This window comes from Mya arenaria, chromosome 11 (assembly GCF_026914265.1).
Source record: "Mya arenaria isolate MELC-2E11 chromosome 11, ASM2691426v1".
NCBI lineage: Eukaryota > Metazoa > Mollusca > Bivalvia > Myida > Myidae > Mya > Mya arenaria.
In genome coordinates this window covers 40,916,991-40,935,774 of record NC_069132.1, presented here as the reverse complement: position 1 = coordinate 40,935,774, position 18,784 = coordinate 40,916,991, and the positions used below count along the sequence as shown (strand labels likewise).

The 18,784-nt window shown below is 35.4% G+C and overlaps 1 protein-coding gene across 1 annotated transcript; it reads left to right on the top strand.

Annotated features, from left to right (window-relative positions):
- The first annotated feature begins 3,016 nt into the window (after window positions 1-3,016).
- On the top strand, window positions 3,017-17,548 carry LOC128207276 (uncharacterized). The gene is made up of 7 exons (XM_052910111.1): window positions 3,017-3,572; window positions 5,013-5,078; window positions 6,519-6,695; window positions 12,519-12,764; window positions 14,386-14,499; window positions 14,990-15,077; window positions 15,925-17,548. Exons 1-7 carry the CDS (start codon window positions 3,515-3,517, stop codon window positions 16,937-16,939), a joined length of 1,764 nt encoding a protein of 587 aa, XP_052766071.1. The 5' UTR covers window positions 3,017-3,514; the 3' UTR covers window positions 16,940-17,548.
- The last annotated feature ends 1,236 nt before the right edge of the window (window positions 17,549-18,784 follow it).

The following is an 18,784-nucleotide window of genomic DNA, read 5'->3' as shown; positions in this document are numbered from 1 at the left end:
AGTGGCGCTACATGTTGTCCCAAACATATATGTAACAACGTAACGGCATGGTATTGTTTGTGTAAGGCAGGTGCACGTGTGGCTGGCACGTGTTCTCACGGTCGTCACGAAAACGTTGTATGGCCAACAGACTTCAGCTCGTACATAAAGGATGCTGCGACACGGGGCGAAAAATATCGATTCTTACGTCCATTAAACTGTTCTTGAATCCTGTCTTCTTTAAACGCAAATTATTTTTTTTTTCATTTTATTTAATGCACCAGTCAATTGTAACCACGCCCACCCCCTAGGTCCGGGGGTATACCGGGGATAGCCGGGGTAATTTGCCGTGCTTTTACCTTCCAGGTCGCCCCGCAGTGCCGGGTGAATGCGGTGGTTTTGTCGTTGCGCCAAAAATAGCGGGGAAAGTTCCTTACCTATGGTCCCTGGGGTGCGGAGGCATTTGGCCGGGATTTTACCATCAGTTCGGGGGAGTTTACCCGGGGTTGGCTGGACCGAAAGTCAACGTCCCCGCTATTCTCCGGACCTGGGGTCGGGCCGTGGTTACAATTGACTGGTGCATAATCAACTGTTTCATGGAATTATTTGTTAATATAATGAACTAGTTATAGCTAATCCGATGGCTTTGCTACAAATGCTAATGGCAAGATGGCAAGGGGGTGCTTGTTAATTTAGGTGATTGACTGTAAAATACCTTTTCTTGCAAATTATGAGCTACGGAGTGATTTTTTTTCTTGACATGAATATACCCGCCTCTTTTTCCCTTTAAAGACACCCATCTGAAAATATATAAATACAATCGTTAGATTTTGCGTTAAAAAACTGGAAATCCAGAATTGGAATAAGGACGATTATTTGCTTTTAAGTATTAATTTATTTAACACAAAATGAATCTTAAAGTTCGCGAAGCAGTGTGGTAGTTGGTCATACTTTAAAAAGATCGAAAATGATATTAAATCAGTTAATTGTTAATTTTCATGTTAATATGAAATTGCTACAGTTTTTTCACAATTCGTTTCCTACTAAATTACTATTCATGAGCACCACAACCTATTCATTGGCATCACAACGTTCAGAAAATCTAGCATAGTGCAGTAAGAGTAACAAATAAAGTTCTAAAATTTGTAACGCGGCAACCTTTTGTCAATAAAAAAGCCACACACATGTAAAGAAAATGCTTAAACCTAAGGTACGAGAACAATTCTCATGAAAATCCAGGTTTTTACGTTGTCAACACTAACGTATAGCAAGTTATGCAAGTTCTTGACGATCAGATATTAAATTGTATTCAGAACTTTTACCTTTAGAACAACTCATGGCCATTCCTATGTGGAACTACATTCACCATTTTTTTTTTAATTTACTCGTATAAACCTCTAAAAAGAAAAAAATAAGAAACCATACTCACTGTTTACATCCATATTCCACTCATTGGCACTATAACGGAAGACGCGTTGGAGCATTTTCAACACATAACTCAATGTTATGGCTCCAATGATTACCCAGAGTGTGATAGGATTCGTGTGTATTGTTTATAAATGCTGAAAGGTGTTTACGCATTGCTGAATATATGCATGTATGCCATAATTAGATGCTATAAAGATAACGAATATGCACTTATTTGTACGTTTAGTTGTTTTTCTGAAAAGGCGAATGAAATATCACATATAAATGAGCCGCTGTTTGTTTTTCACATAAACAATTTCCCGCAATTGCTTTCCCCTTCTCTGGTTTAAACATGGGACAGTTACATCGATCGTTACGATTTATTTAAACAATCGTACATATAAATGACCGTCCTTTTTCTATTAATTCTTATTTTAGCAGAACTATGTGTAACACAATCGGTTAAAACAAAACTGAGTTGCCGCCACCTTTGATCCTGTAAAACTAGCGACAAAATAATAGTTAGATCACTTGAAGTATTCTCTTAATGCTAAAACTTTAAAGTTGTTAAAAACTTACACCTAACAACCTAGACAAGTGTCTAGATGATATTCTAACAAGCTTAATTCAAACGTTTCACCTTCCGATGCACCAGTAAATGATATCTGTATTAATGATACATATGGCATGTGCATATATGGTTATTTTTATATTTTCTACGTTTAAAAGTTTCACAGTAGGTTTAGAGACATGAATTAGACGAATTGCTTTGTTCGAACCGCGTGACGTAACAAAGTTTAGGTGTAAGCACCTAAATATGGTCAATAGACAAAACGATATCTTGAACGAGGACTCTTTCTCCAGCTATAGTAACAGGTCAATATTCTTTGTGTTTTCCTGCGTCATGAAATGACGTCACATTTGTAGCACTTGCAAAGGTGCTGAACTCTTTTAAACATACGACAGAGTACGTTAAAATCAATCTTATTTTTTCACAACCATTGTGAAACAATGTATAACAACATTTTATTAATCACTCTCGCTGGCACGATCTTACGAGGGTGTGGTCTTGTGGTTGTAAACTTGATATGTGTTCATCAATAAATTTGTATATAGATCATTAAGTAATGTGATAGCTTATTCATATTTGAAATGGAAAGCTTACATAAGGTTTTTATGATGATCATAGCACATATCACGGTTAACCCATAATTCATGCGCCGCACGTGCTCTACTGCCGGGGACAACCTCAAGATGACCATGCAAGGCTTTATCCGGTCTCCACAAGAAGTTATAGCAGGATAAAATGAATCTACGTAAACACAAATGTTGATGAAACTTGAGAGTTCACTTATTTATTTTCCTTATCACGACACACTGAATAGCTGTTTTTACTGCCTGGTGGGTTTTGCTTACGTGCTTTCCAAATCAGAAAAAAGTAAACAATCTGAAATGTCCCACAATAGCATGTTAAGTTTGACCTTCAACATCTCATCAATGAGGAAGATAAACATTGTACACAACCGTGGTATTAGATGGTCCATATACTAAGTTTATAAGCAAGAGGTTTCCTTCAGTAAACCTGTTTTATTTCACATATATTCGTGTGATCTCAAGCGTTATAATTTATTTTAAAGATGCACTCTTACTCCCGAATAAGATTTACCACAATTAATACTATTATTTTAATATTCCAAAAAGGATTAATAAATGCCGAAAACAATGGTTCTTATGCAGGATACCGAGTTTAATTTGAAAGAAATGAGCATAAAACACGGTATTTCTACCTTATGAGACTATAGTAGACCACAGTAAATCTTTTATCATTCACCAATCATTTAATATTTTTGCGCTTTCTGCTATTAAATACACGGTTACAATTTTGTTATCAGTAATCAATATTTTCCATATATTTATTATTTAGTAAGTAGTTAAAGGTGTATAAGTAAAAATTGATGTTTGATATACATGTGTTTGTAATGATTTTGAATAAGAGTGTCACTTTAAAACTAACCTATAATATATTACACTATTTTATGAAACTATTGGTAAACATACACCTTGACACAAGTTTAAGATATAGGTTCGCCTATTATAACTTCCTGTTCTGAAACTACTTGATTTCAAAATGACACCAAAAAGGAAGTTTGCTGTTCAGTTGATGTGTTTTTGTTTTTTGTTCTATGGTAAGTGTTTATGATTACGTATTTTATCGTCTTATTTTCGTAATAATTATTTTACAAGCCTTACGCTTATCTTTTTAAGGGCCTTCCACAGTTTGAACTAGATTGAAAACTTTCAAAAGTTCATGTTTTATTTCGTTTTTTGAAACAATATTTTCAACAGTAAAACAAACATCCCTTGCAACATACTTTGGTGTAAGCAGATTTTACGAAAACAGTTTTATCAAGTTTGAGGTGAAGAAGCAATTAGGTCCGGTTAGAAAAGTGAGTATTCATTCGGACAGTGTAATTGGCTATAGATATTTTAATGCTGCTATTTTCCAAAATGCTACATTTCATTAGTAATGTCATTAATTCATTGAGTTGTATTTGTTCTAATCAAACTTAAAAAAATAAGTTTAAAGTCGAAAGTCTTGTATAGGTCAGGGACTATCTTTTCTGTACGAATAATTCGCCCACTCTGCGAAATCATTGTTTAACAATTATGTTATACTTCTAAGCTGTTGGTGATGATGTTGATGTTGATGATGATGATGATGATGATGATGATGATGATGATGATGATGATGATGAGGATGTTGGTGATGATGTTGATGTTGATGATGATGACGATGATGATGATGATGATGATGATGATGCTGATGATGATGATGGTGATGATGATTATGTTGATGATGATTACGATGGTGATGATGTTGATGTTGATGTTGATGATGACGATGACGATGATGATGATGATGATGATGATGATGATGATGCTCACTATACAACTGAACTATTCTTAAACATGGTGCCAACCATTTAAAAAAAAAACTGCAAAAGTTCAAGATAATCTTAAAATGATTTGGAGTCCAGTGTAAAACAACAATATTGTTAATACACTTCAAACTCAAAGAGCTTTTATGATACAATTTCATAGGCCTGTTTTGATGAACAGTGCAAGACATTAATTAACGACTTTGCGCTTCAAGAATTGTTTAAGTTCTTGGACCCAGGTACAAGAAATATTCAAGTTAATTATAGAACAATTTTAAAATTATAACATAATTCTAGAACTGATTGTTGTATTCCAAACCGGAAAGGTGGAATAAACTGAGTGCGTGGGCCAAACGTATAGGCTGAAATAAGATTATTTATAATTAATCAGACGAGTACGTGTGTGCGTGTATGTAAATATGTGTGTGTGTGTAGCTAAACTGATTTAAAAAAAATGAATGAGAAGAACAATTTTTATACTATTTCTTTTTTTGTGATTTTGTCATGACCTTGGCTTATCGAAATAAAGTACTCATTTTTATAACCGTTGCATTGTTGTTAAATATGACGGGGTGGGAAATGTATTGATCAAACTTAATAAAAGTAAGACAACTTGCTAAAACGCTTCATTTATAACAATGTTACAACCTGAACTTTTACAACATAACTGTTTACCTATTATTTCAGTTGACAGAACACAATCTGGCAACTGTCGTCAATTTGGGCAGAATTTCTATGATTCTACAAATTGCAGTAAGTACATATAGTAAGAAACACTCATCCAAATGGAAGAACAAATGAAAAAGGTACAATGGGTCGATTGTTCAGGACTTTGTTCAAGTTAACGACACCGTTATTATCTTTTAAACGTGAAATATGATGATAAGCTCTCATATTTAAATATTGTTAGAAAAACAGCAGAGCACAAGTGTATCCATTAAATTTCCAGAGCAGAAAATATTTAAAAAAATAACAATGATGAGGTAAAAAGTGTTGTTAACTTTAACAAAGTTTTGAGTGTTAAGCGACCGTTGTTAAATTAGACCACTGCTTGACAGTAATGACAATAAGGACGTTATCCTGGTATTGTACCAATTTCTAACTGGATGTCTGTCAGGTGTGTAAAATGTTAAACAAATATTATACTGCTGTATGAGGCTGATACCTTCCTGATCGGGACTATACCTTGAAATGCTTTGAAATTATATATATTTGTACATATGTATGCATATTTTCTATCAGGAGGAAATATTTTCAGGAATAGTTTGATTGATTGATTGATTGATTGATTGATTGATTGATTGATTGATTGATTTATTGATTGATTGATTGATTGATTGATTGATTGATTGATTGATTGATTGATGCTTTGACAAAAAGGAAAGACAGAAAAAGATAGTAACACGTAGCATTAATTTTCAGAATTAAATCCTATGCATCAGTATTTTCTCTTAAATTATGTATTAAACCGAAAGTTATAACGTCAAAAGGTTATATATTATCCCAAATATATTCTGTATTGTACAGAAAATGTTAAATAATAATAATAATAATAATAATAATAATAATAATAATAATAATAATAATAATAATTGTTAAAAGTGATGTATTCGAAGGGCGCAAAGCATGGTCATATTTGTTAACGAGTTTCTTACCCAAATGTAGAGATATCATCATAAAATTTCTTCCAGAAACGTTATTTAATTGAAATACGAAATACATCAATAAAAAGAAACGTACGTCTTAGGCCAAAACGCGGGCGATGAAGCTCATTTCTTAATCGATTTCTAGGATTTGAAATACAAAATAGTTCCTTTAAGTTACCGCGTATCTACAAATGTATTTCAATGATTTGCAGATTCAAGGAAAATACATATATACAAAAGAACCATATTATAGTCCATGCAGATTGTTTGCAAATGCAATTAAAACATGTTAAAACACATGTTTATGTTGAAGAAATGATGAAAGTGATTTTTCTGGATTACTATAAAAATAAGATGTTTTGGAGAAGAAAGGGATATAAAGGAAAAGCAATTTGTTTGCCCTCTAATGTATACAGAAATATAGAACTATTATATGTGTATAATAAATAATGACTCTTTATTTCAGTAAAGTATATCGTTGCATTGTCGAATCTTAATATATGTCATAAGTGTAAATTTTAACGTTGTATATTGAAACTTACGACAGATTGCTCTGGGGTAAACATAACATCGATTGCAAACGGCAACTATACCAACCACAATTGGAACAATGTAACCTACGCCTGCGATGATGGATACACTATAGATGGAAATGAAACACTGTTTTGTGAAAAAAAATCGAACGGACAACAATGGCATGACAATCCACCAAGCTGCGAAACAGGTAATAACTTGTAACGTTTGAATCTAGTTGTGGAATTAATCGTATTGACTGCACCTGGGGGAGCTAGCATTAAACGGTTGTGCGTAAACACCGTCTAAATTAACAATTGCCTATTGAACGAATCAAGTCACGAAATATACAAATGCAATTGAGTAATTGGTTTATAAGTCTTAACCGCGCTAGAATATTAGATTGACAGTCCACAACTGGGAATGCCATGGGATTTCCCGGATGAAACACTCAGTTGTTCTTAACTTTTTTTTAGTTGTGACCCTTTTCAAATGGAACACTTATCAATTATGCAATACCAGATAGCCGAGCTTTCTTGGTATAAACATAGAGGAAAGTTCACTTTACTACTACAAACGCTCTAGCTCAACGTACCCTCTAACTATGTCAAACAGGAAAGCAGAGCTTTCTCTGAAAGATTGTAGAAGTTGCAACGTGCTATGCCTCACAGGATAGCTCAGCTTTCCAGCAATACCATAAAAGTTAAGGCCTAAATGAACTAGCTTTCGTATCTCTCAACGACAACCCGGTCCACTCGTCAGCTATTAACTAAACAATACGTCACAACTGAGCTTTTCAGTATATATTTAATATTTTCGATGAGCAACTACAAAGTTCAAGTCGATTAACACCAATTCTTTCTTGATGTTCACTGGTCGGTAACAGCATATAGAATGGCAATATGGTGTTTAAGCTTATTTAAACTCGCACTCGGGCCTTGCCAATACGGCGCTGCCAAGATAAGATTGTTAGTAATTTTAGTTTTTTTTGGAGCATAGTACACATACAGAATGTAGCCCTGGTTAAAGCAACCCTGGTTTTTTAACTTGCAACAGTGTAAAGCTCTGTCACACTGGACGACCATTTAACGTCCCTCAAGGAAGACGATTAGTATTTTAGTGTTGCGGTGGCGAGTTGAACCTGCTACCCCTGGATTGGCACTCAAGTGTGTTACCACTAGACCACTGATCCGCTACGAATGACCACATGTGTGGGTAGTGTGTAAACTTATTTATAGTCATTTCATGTTTTTGGAGCATAGTGCACAGACAGAATGTAACCCTGGTTAGAGCTACCCTGGTTCTTTGACGTGCACCAGTGTATAGCACTGCCACACGGGTCCCCCATTTAACGTCCTCCCGGAAGAAAATGGGTATTTTGTGGTGCGGCGGGGAATCGATCCTGAGACCCCTGGATTGACAGTCAAGTGTGGTACCACTAGATCACGGATCCGCCACTAATGACAATATCATCAAATCTCGACGTTATAAACGCTGTGGAAAAGCGCTCGAGCAAGGCAATGCTTTCATTGGTCATTTAAACTGAGAGTCGATTGGTCGAAAACTAAGCAATTTGATTTGTCGCAATCAACATTCGGATTAGTCAAAACTATTTTTATATAAATAATAATCAAAGACGATTCTGGCTTGAATTATTCTCTATGTAAACGGATGTGGCGAATGCAAATCTTGAGTCAGTTTATGATATTTAAACCTGTCCGGATTTCAGCCTTCTCTAATGAAATCACTTCCAATGTTAGATGACACTTATAATTCTATTTTTGGTATGTACATACAACATGTATGTTTCATTCCCACAAACTAAGTACTATAACTAACTAATTATAAGTGTTATTAAATACATATAATACAATTTTGATTAAGTTCAATGTACTTTTAAATGTCAACCATTGTCCTTTACTTAAAAAAATACATAAACGCAACCCCCTGACGGACTATGGAAAATCCTTAGAAAGTCCTGAGAATTATAACATAGTATTTTGATGTTTAGTGGGTATTATGCGGTGTCCTTGGATAGTCTTTAGGTCATAGAGTAGTTGTGGGATGTCCAATGGTAGTTGAAAAATGTTTTTTGGTCGTCCTTAGCTGTTCTTGGGTAGTCATTAGGTATCTTTTGTTCTAGAGTTTCCTTGGGTAGTCATGTGTTGTCCTTGAGTAGTCCTGGAATGGCGTTGGATTGTTTTAAGATGTTCTTGTATAGCTCTCGATTTTACTTGAGCAGTACTGGTGTGTCTTTATGTACTTTTAAGGTGTTTTATTAGTCCTGATGTTCTTGGAGCAGTCTTGGTGTGTCCTTGAGTAGTCATGAGGTGTCCTGGGATAGTCCTGGAGGTGTCTTGTGTAGATTTATGATGTTCTTGGGTAGTTCTGGAGTGCCCTTGTGTAGTTCCAGAATGTCTTAGTGTAGTTTTAAGGTTAAATGTGGAAGTCAAGGTTGGTCCTATGGTACTTTTGAGATAATCATCAGTAGGCCTGGGGTGTCCTTGAGTTGTCCTGAGGTGTCCTTTGGTAGTTTTGGGGTGTTCTTGGGCAGTACTGATATGTACCTGGCTGGTCTTATGGTGTCCTTGGATAGTTCTAGGGAGTCCTTGAATTGTTCAGGGTAGTTTATGTGTAGTTATGGAGCGTCTTTGTGCACTTTTATGGTGTATTCGGGTAGTCCTGTGATGTCATTGGGTAGTCCTGGATTATCCTAGGGCAGAACAGGGGTGCTCTTTGGTAGTTCTTGTGTGTTCTTTTGTCGTTTTAGTGTCCTAAGTTAGTTCTTGAGAATCCTTGGGTTGTCCTGGAATTTCCTTGGATGGTCATTGAATATAATTGAGGTGTCTTTGGGTAGTCCTGGGGTTTTGAATAGTACTGGAGTGTCCTAGGGTAGTTCCGGAGTTTCCTTGCGGCGTTCTTGAGTGACTTTGTGTAGCTCAATGGTATTCTTATGTAATTCTTGTGTAGTTTAAGAATGTCCTTAGGTATTAATGGAGTGTCATTGGGTAGTGCCGAAGTGTCCTTTAGTAGTTCTGGAGTTGTTTTGTGTAGTTTCAACTTGTTAATCGGTAGTCCTGAGGTGTTCTTGGGTAGTACTGGAGTGTCTTTCGGTACTTCCGGAGTGTCCTTGGGCAGTTCTTGAATATCTTAGTGTAGTGTTCATGTGCCCTTTGGTTGTGTCCTTATGTAGTTCTGGAGTGTCCTTGAGTAGTTTTGGGTGTATTTTTGGCGTGACCTTGGGTTGTTCTGGGGTGTCCTTAAGTAGTACAGGAGTTTCCTCTGAAGTGCTGGAGTGTCCTTTGGCAGTACTGGATTGTCTTTGTTTGTTTGTACTCGGGTAGTACTGGAGTGCCAAATTACTTAATAACATAAAAAACATATAAGTTAACATAAATGGACCAAAAATATCTCCTTGCAATTTTCGTTTTTATATTAATACATACAATATGTATATACTTTACATACTATTATTATATTACAGACTGAAAAAAACATGCTCGACATTTAATCTTATGTTAGTTTGTAGTAAAAATAATCAAAACACATCACAAATATTTTAATGTTTACAGATTACTTAATTATTCCGTGCTTTGAATGATTTAATGAACGAGTTTTTTTTTCTTAAAAACTCTGTCAGGTTTATCCTATAAACAACCCGACAAATAAAACAATGTGTATTGGTTTTCTGAAAGGAATAACTTTCATAACAGTGCCGTTTTTTTGCTTTGTTCAAACTTTCTGAATGACGTGTTTTTTTCTATTTTGCACCTAGTGTTAAACCCCCTCATGGGCCAAACTTATGGACTGATGAAAAATAAAAGTTTTATATTGTTGAAATTCTACTAAAGTGATATATTTGGATATATTCATTCTTTGGTGATTATATATATATTATAGCTCTCTTACTAATAGAGCGTCGTGCAAGTAATTCGGCGGAATGGGACTGAACATGTCAACATGAACATAATTTTCAAGGTTAAATAATATAATATCAACTGGTGGTGGTGCACGAAAATAGAAAAATGCTGACATTTTTGCTGTGCCCATGAATTGCAGACATTTAAAATTCAATATTATTGTTTTATTCAGAGCGCAGAATGGTACCAAAACGATTCCCTCTCTAAATTCCTGGCTCTTTCTAATGAAAAAATGGCAGATGAAGTGTACGGTAGTGCTATTTTCAAAATTCGTAAAAAAATGCAACAAGAACTGGGTTTGGCCAAAATATTCCTGCATGTTTGTACAATTAATCACCAAAGAATGAATGTGTATATATTATAAGATTCAAGATTCAAGATATATGTACAGAATTTCCAGAAGGCCATATCCCATGTGTATCCCAAAGTATACTAGTTAAAATATTAGTGATATCCCGATGCATTATCGTGAAAAAATGGTTAAAGAACATGAGGAAGTCCCTTTTAATCAATATGCCACTCAGAGTCACAATACATTAACAGAAGCGGTATGTTTAAGTACGGATATATACTTTAAAACTATATCTCCGTGGCTTTAGACATATAATTATAAGACTTTAGTAATGAATTTTATAAATATACCGAGTTAAGAAAGTCTAACAGATTGTCATTTAGACAATGTTAGTCAGATTCATACTTCATTGTTTTTTAAAAGAAATTATATAAAGCATTTGTGTCACAAAACACTGAAGAAATTAATTTTTACTATGTCAACATATGTCAAATGGAAGGCACACACACACCACCAACTAAAAATAAATGGCATTCCATTTAGTTCCTCATAAGGGCCCATTTTACACAATTTTTAAATTTCAATAAAAAAAACTTATTAAGTATAAAAATAACACTTATACACAAATAACTGGTAATTGTTAGCCCATCACTCAGTATATGGTCTAGCATATCGCTTTCTTGTTATAACATCTCCTTGTCGGCCATGATGGACTATTTTCTAAAAACCCGTATTATTTCCGATTTAAATTTGTTTGGTAGTGGCCGTGGTGTTCCGACTGAGTTAGTCACGTGACCTTAAGTAATATCTCATTGATTAAGAGCTCAAAATACCTCTTCTGGTTTCAATAATAGCTGTAATGATTTAAGTTTTGTCACTAATAGAGGATAATTGTTTGTTTCAGTGTAAGGTCAGTATAAGATCGCAATTTATTACAGGCTTTTCGGTGGTTTGTTGATATATACACGGACCTAGGAAGCTCATTGACTAAGCACCTAATAGTAATGTTCGAGAACTTTATTGCGATCTTTCACTGAAACTAACTTTTTTTCTTTTTTATTATATATCTTAAAATAATGTAAAAAGCGCCAAATTGTATGCGAACAAAACGTTTTTTCGGTAATGCCGTCTTTGATATTCTGTCTAAGTTGTGTTAGCGCTGGCATTTGAATTTAAATTCAAACCGGGATATATTTCCCAAAAAATGTTGTTTTGCTCGCATGCAATTTAGCGCTTTAAAAAAAAACAAAGTTGTTTTGTTTTTATTTCTAACAGTGAACTGTCATTTTATTTCGCTGATAAATCTCTATAAACCGGGGAGCTTACAATTAAATGATTTTAAGTAATAGACAGAGAACATCGTTAATAAAATTTTGAAGGTACTTGACCACGTCCCTCAAAAAAAGAAAGAATGTCGGCGAATTCTAATGAAACGTGGTACAAACAATCGTCAAAGACTATACAAAGAAAATTGTTATATTATCAGTGCGTGTAACGCAAATTGGTTTAAAACAAAATGGTCAGTCTGAGTATTTTTTGGCATACGGAAATTGCATAGAACATTTGTATAAGATAATGATAGGAAATTGGATGGCAATATGAAGATGTTTTAAGTCCAAGAAGGTAATTTCCAGGTTAATGATATGGCAGTAAATCTAATTAACTTCAAGCATCGGACATATACGCCTCGGTCCATATACACCTTCGGGGCTGACTGACCGGTCCTTAAAATGTCGTTTGACCCTCAGTGGTGTGTATTTTTTCTTAAATGTTTATACAAATATTGTAGTATTTTATAACAGTTTTATATTTAACGCATCAGAAGCAACAACACCAACAGGAGCAGCAACAACACCAACAGGATCAGTAGCAGAAACAACAACAACAGGAGCAGCAGCAGCAGCAACAACAACAACAACAACAACAACGCCACCACCAACACCACCGCCTGGATCAACAAATACAGAGCAGTTATCAACAACAAGCGGTGCGTGGAAAGAATTATCTTCAGACGCTTCGAAATCATCATCAACTATATCTGATAACCCGATTTCAACAAATATTTCAGGTTAATTTTTTTCATTTTCTTTTTCTATTTCTAGTATTTGTTAGCAATAATACAATTAAACTGATGAAAAGCTATTACTTTTAACAGGGTTGTCTTATTTGCAGTATACTAGCAATAGTTTAAAACATAAATACTGACTGAAACAAAAACGCATGTAGCACATTGACGCGATATCATATCGTAGTTATTTTTTAATTTGACTTATCATAGTGATGGCATTGAGTCAGTGGTATATATCATATCAACAACGAGTATAATTTTCGAATATTTTTCTCAGCGTCTAAGATACATGTGGACAAATTCCAAACCCAATAAGAATATTCTGGCTCATTTGAGATAAACGTCGTCCATACGTCAGCGTAATGCTACGTTTACACTATGTCCCCGGTAGCCACGGCAGCCCCGTTTGCACGAAACGTATTGCGCCGTGGGATTTTGGCCATTTTTGTCCCCATAAACAAGTTTTGTTAGGTTGTGCTAGGTTTCCTCACGTTTTATCAAGGTAACCGTGACAAACCGTAGGGGCGAAAAAGTGGTTCGTCCAAGGCGCACTAAGGTCCGGGTGCGGTCTATCAGGGATGTATGTACGTTGCGTCCCGGTCCGATACGTTCTGATGGGATCCCTCCCGTTGTTCATGTCTTCATCCAGGTCTGATGCGTTTTCCACGTTTTGTCAAGGCCTCCTATGCATCGAACATGTTTGTGTCCACGGTATAAAGAAAATCCCCCAAGCAACAGCAATCACTGTATCAGAATACTTCGACAAGTAAACATGAATTCACAAGATGAAGATTTTGTGTTTTCACCGCAAATTAAACGTAACGAAATTAAACGGAACGAAACGGCTATCATCCACCCTAGCTTGCTGTGAAAACCGTGACAAAACGAAGCACAACGTGACAAAACTGGAAAGGAACTTCAAATGTCGGGGATTACGTATGATTCCCGCCCCCCTACGGACGATTTATAAGTTGTGTAACGGCCTATTACGTACTATCACGAACTGTCACGTACTATCACGTGTCATTCCGTTTACCCCGTTTTACTACGACCTACTACGTTTCTCATCCACACCGTGGCTGCCGTGGCAAATATTTTATTTAAATTCTGGCCCGGCATGCACGGCAATAACGGTCTGTCACGTTGGCATATCTCGTTCCCCTGCGCTGTCTCACGTTTATCCCGTTTTCTCCACGGTGGTCTGAAACGAGGCTGCCGTGGCCACCGGGAACATAGTGTAAACGTAGCATAACACAAAATTACATCAGCATATAGAGAAAAAAATCCGTTTACAATGTGACCATACTTAGCAAATGACCGACGACGGCGAAGTATGAAATGTGCCATTTCCATGCGTTTGTCACTTGTTCCTTGTTTATTTAATGTGTTTGATACTTAGGCTGACATAAACATCATTTCTTTTTTCTTAAACGTTTTACTCTATGTAAAATAATTCTGAAGTCAATGTGAAGCTCTTAACCATAACTATTGTCAAATTTTAAAAGTGGTGCGTTTTCATGAACTGTGGTATTCTTTAAAGTAGTAAAATGATACCGTCCTTGCGTTTTGATCTTTACATGCTGGTAATATTTCATTAATATATATTTTACATTATATTTAGACAAATCCAATATTTCCACGACAACATCATTAAAATCAACTGCATTGTCAAGCTTGGTTTCAACCGACACAAAGACAATTGCAACACAGACAGAACAACCACAATTTTCGAAAGGTAAACATTAATTTTCATATCAGTGTCTATAAAAATACATCATCTCATCAGAACAGACTTTTTTGAACATGCATTAATTAATTTATCATCATCATCATCATCATCATCATCATCATCATCATCATCATCATCATCATCATCATCATTCATCATCATCATCATCATCATAATATCATCATAATATCATCATCATCATCATCATCATCATCATCATCATCATCATCATCATCGTCGTCGTCGTCGTCATCATCATCATTATCAGCAGCAGCAGCAGCAGCAGCAGCAGCATCAGCATCATCATCAGCATCAGCATCATTACCATAAATATCGTCGTTGTCGTCATCGTTGTCATTTTCACCATCATCATCATGAAGTTGGACATGTGACTATCTTTTTAGATTAACAATGGATTATTTATTTTCAAACCTTAGATATAGAGGTTAGAACAGACTTATTTGAACATGCATAAACTTATTTTATACTCTTTCAGGTTCCTTTCCTACTTTGGGATCGGTTGGTATTGCTGTAGGCGTCTTGATAATTGTTGTAGCCTTAATCGTTGGGCTGATAATAGTGAGGTAAATAACTAAATGATTGTAATTTTATATATATGTTTATTACTTCTATTTTTTTAGCTCATTTGAAAGATTTGCTTGAACGGTTGGCTCTTTCATCTTTGAGGCTTTATCAAAAATTAATAGTTGTATTTTGAACACTATTAAGCCAAACTATTTTCTGAGAAATAATGTACTCGGTCAAATCTGGTCAATGAAATTCAAAACAGTAACATTTGGTCATGTTAAAGAAATGCATTTTCAACATCTTACAATGCTTAGATAATTTTAAAATATAATTCACAGATGTTTGGTCAAAATGTAGGACAATAGCTAGAGATCTCAATAGTATTTGTCCCATGTTAAACGTCATCTTCATACAACAGTGTCGGATTGTTTTTGATAATTCCCTGGATCAAGATTGAAAACAATAGAAATACAATTCACAAAACCAGACCCCTGTTAAAGAAAATGAACATCTTTGGTGCCACGTCATTAACCCAATGTTTATAAACTTCTTTAAATCAAAAACATGCAAGGGGACCTACCTTGGTAAGGTTAGCGGTAAAATGGAGTCAACATGTGGGTGACAGGGAAGTTAAAGCAATTCATAATTTTCTCTACATTCGTTCTCAAATGTTTTTTTGTAATGCATTATGCCACCGTGTAATCATAAACATGAACTATTTTGAATAAACACCCATGGCTTTGTATTACATATTACTACAACCACCATCCTTAAGTTAGACCAGAAGCCCCAGCCAATGTTGTTCTTTTTAGCAGTTATTTTTGTCTACTTTATCTAAACAAGCATAACAAGTCACATACAAAATAATTAATAAGATTATCATATTGTGATTATATTTTGTAGACGAAAACAGAAACACAGAGGTGGTAATTTATTTGGGAAGAAACAGTCTGATTATCTTTCTAGTAACATTCATTCAAACGCAGCGTATGCTCCTCATGCAACGTCTGTCGACAACGAATCAGTCACTTCTAAGGACAGTGGCCTTGGCAAACACGATGAGTCTGGAGAAGAGGAACCAATGGATGGCGAATACAACACCATTATGGTGCACTATCCTGATGTAAATCAGCAAATAGAAAACACTTACAATCACATGGACGGGATGGACGGGTCACCTACTGCTAATTCGACGTATTCGCACATTCCGAACTCTAAAGATGCGTTGTTTGACAATACTTACTCTCACATGACAAATGACAAACCTTTGAAGGCTTTGGAACCAAGTGACACCGATACAACTTATAACCACTTGGGAGACTCTTCTTGTAGTAAACAAAAAAACAAAAAAGAAGAAACTTACAATGACACATACAACCATACCCAAATTAATCCTGGTTGTCCGAAGACAGACCCGGATGATCAGGATGATAACTATTCACACATTAATCAGCAAGAATCAAACGCTGGCAAAAAACAAGCTGATGTACAGGACCCAACAAAAGCAACTACCGTTTATGATAAAATGAATGAGTTTACGAAGATCGCTGCAGGACGAACGAAACAGTACGATGAGCCTATCAATAGTTCTATGACGAATGCAGAGGGTGTGAACAACGCTGAAAGTCATGCTTATTTTGTTTTGGAGTCAAATGCTTTCCAGCGTCCTAAACAAGCACCATACGACTACGCGGTAGTAGCAATGCCAGAGAAGGATCGCACAGCGTTCAAGGTTGTTGACTCCCCGCCAGATCCACCGCATGAGTACTTTGTCATTGAGCCAGATTTCAAGGTTGTTGACCCTCCAACTGATACACCACATGAGTACTTTGTCATTGAGCCAGATTTCAAGGTTGTTGACCCTCCAACTGATACACCACATGAGTACTTTGTCATTGAGCCTACAACTGAGCTGTAACAAATCAAGTATGAATGTTACTCAAAGAACATGCAATACAAACGATGGTTTGAACAGTTGACATAGGCCATAAAATACAAGTATCACTACTTCACGGGTTATCACGAAAACGAAAGCACTTACCATAACAATAAATGGGATGTATCGCATGTGTAAAACCAGTTATGTACCATGACTCTCGTAACTGGTGTGAACTTGATCTTGAATATTTTAACATTTGTCAAATTTGTATTTTATTCCATTGTATATGATTGGTACTACATGTAGAGAATAAGATGAGAGCTATTGACACAAATGACGCAATAGCCCTCCAGAACATTGTTTGATTTTGACACTTATATATTAACTATACCAGGTTTACCATTCTGAAAGGTGAAAAACGAATATAAATATGAAAGACAGGAAAGACACTTCTGACAGGGGCTTATTGTTATATATATGTATGAATGCTACGGCAAAGTATGTCTTTCGATTAATATTTTATTGATTTATGTATCTACCAAATTGTTATATACTGTATTTATATTCCACTGCCCTTTTGTGACAGGCTTCACTATATATTTACTATATGTAAATAAGCTATAAACATTTTTCAAATAAAGTATTAGTAACAAATACGTGTATAACACTAATTGTGTAAAGTGTAGGTGTTTAAATATGCTGCACGAGGGTAATATATAGAGGAAATTATGGTAGGCCTATTTAAGTATTCCCTTTTTTTTCGGTTTCAATTTGATTTAAATTTACCGCCATCTGTCAAAAGCGCCTATGAATTCGAATGTGTTACGTAATTTTGTGTAATTAAGTCAAGGGAGGCTATTACAGCGAAACGAAGTCAGCAGTTACAGAGTTCACCTTATTGAGTAAAATGAGAACAAAATAATTTGTGTTTTAACAAAACTGACAAATTGCTTATATGAGAACAATTATTAAATGTCACAACACAAAAAAATAACAACAACAAAACGGTACTTATTTTACGAGTAATACACTAATCGTCATTTAATGTAGACGTAACGCGGCCATTTTTAACAAAGTAAATATTCGTGGGATTTTTTGACGATCATTAAATGCAGAATTGAGGGAAGTTCGTGAGTCAATCGCTATTTCTATCGATGACACGAATTCGCCTTCTTCTTTGTATTGGCGAGCTTCTCTTATTTATGATAATACACATGGATAAAGCAACAGTTTATGAACTTCGAAGTGGAAAACAACTGTTCACTGAAGTAGCAGTCTAGATAGATTGAAATTGTTCTCCGCTTCACGCTTATCCTCATGGTTCTTTGAAGAACATGAGAACCATGTTACTGAATATCTACATGCTTCTGGAGCGTGAGTAAAGTTAGATAATTTAAAGAATTTAAAAGTTGACTGGTTTTACCAGTTTTTTTTGGTCACGCTATTTTTAGCAACGCAAAAGTAGTTCCAAGACACACGGTACTCGCATGATACGGAATCAGAAAACGACAGTATCATGATACGGATTTTTCAATACGACGTTCTGTATTTTCACTGTTGGATATGGAAAAGGAATTTGATATTTTTTGACGTGTACCAACTGATTTGTTATGTTAAGAAAATACAACACCCAGAATGGTACTTGGTTGGATAAATATATAACATATTAGCCCCAATGAGGCTCCTGGTTATTAATACTGTTTCATTCACTTTGACTTGACGAAACAAAATATCTTCTCCGCAAAAAAACAAACCACAACGATAATGACACTTGCCACATTAGGAGCAGTAAAAGAAATAGCGCAGGTTGTAACAAGTTTAAACCAGATGTCAATTACCATTTGAAAGCTCTATTAGAAATTTGAGGAAAAGTCCGGATAATCT

Excerpts from the sequence above, each read along its gene's own strand:
- LOC128207276 (XM_052910111.1), top strand. The coding sequence starts at position 3,515 with ATGACACCAAAAAGGAAGTTTGCTGTTCAGTTGATGTGTTTTTGTTTT. Across the intron at positions 14,500-14,989 it reads ACAACCACAATTTTCGAAAG|GTTCCTTTCCTACTTTGGGA; the intron begins GTAAACATTAAT and ends ATACTCTTTCAG. Across the intron at positions 15,078-15,924 it reads GTTGGGCTGATAATAGTGAG|ACGAAAACAGAAACACAGAG; the intron begins GTAAATAACTAA and ends TATATTTTGTAG.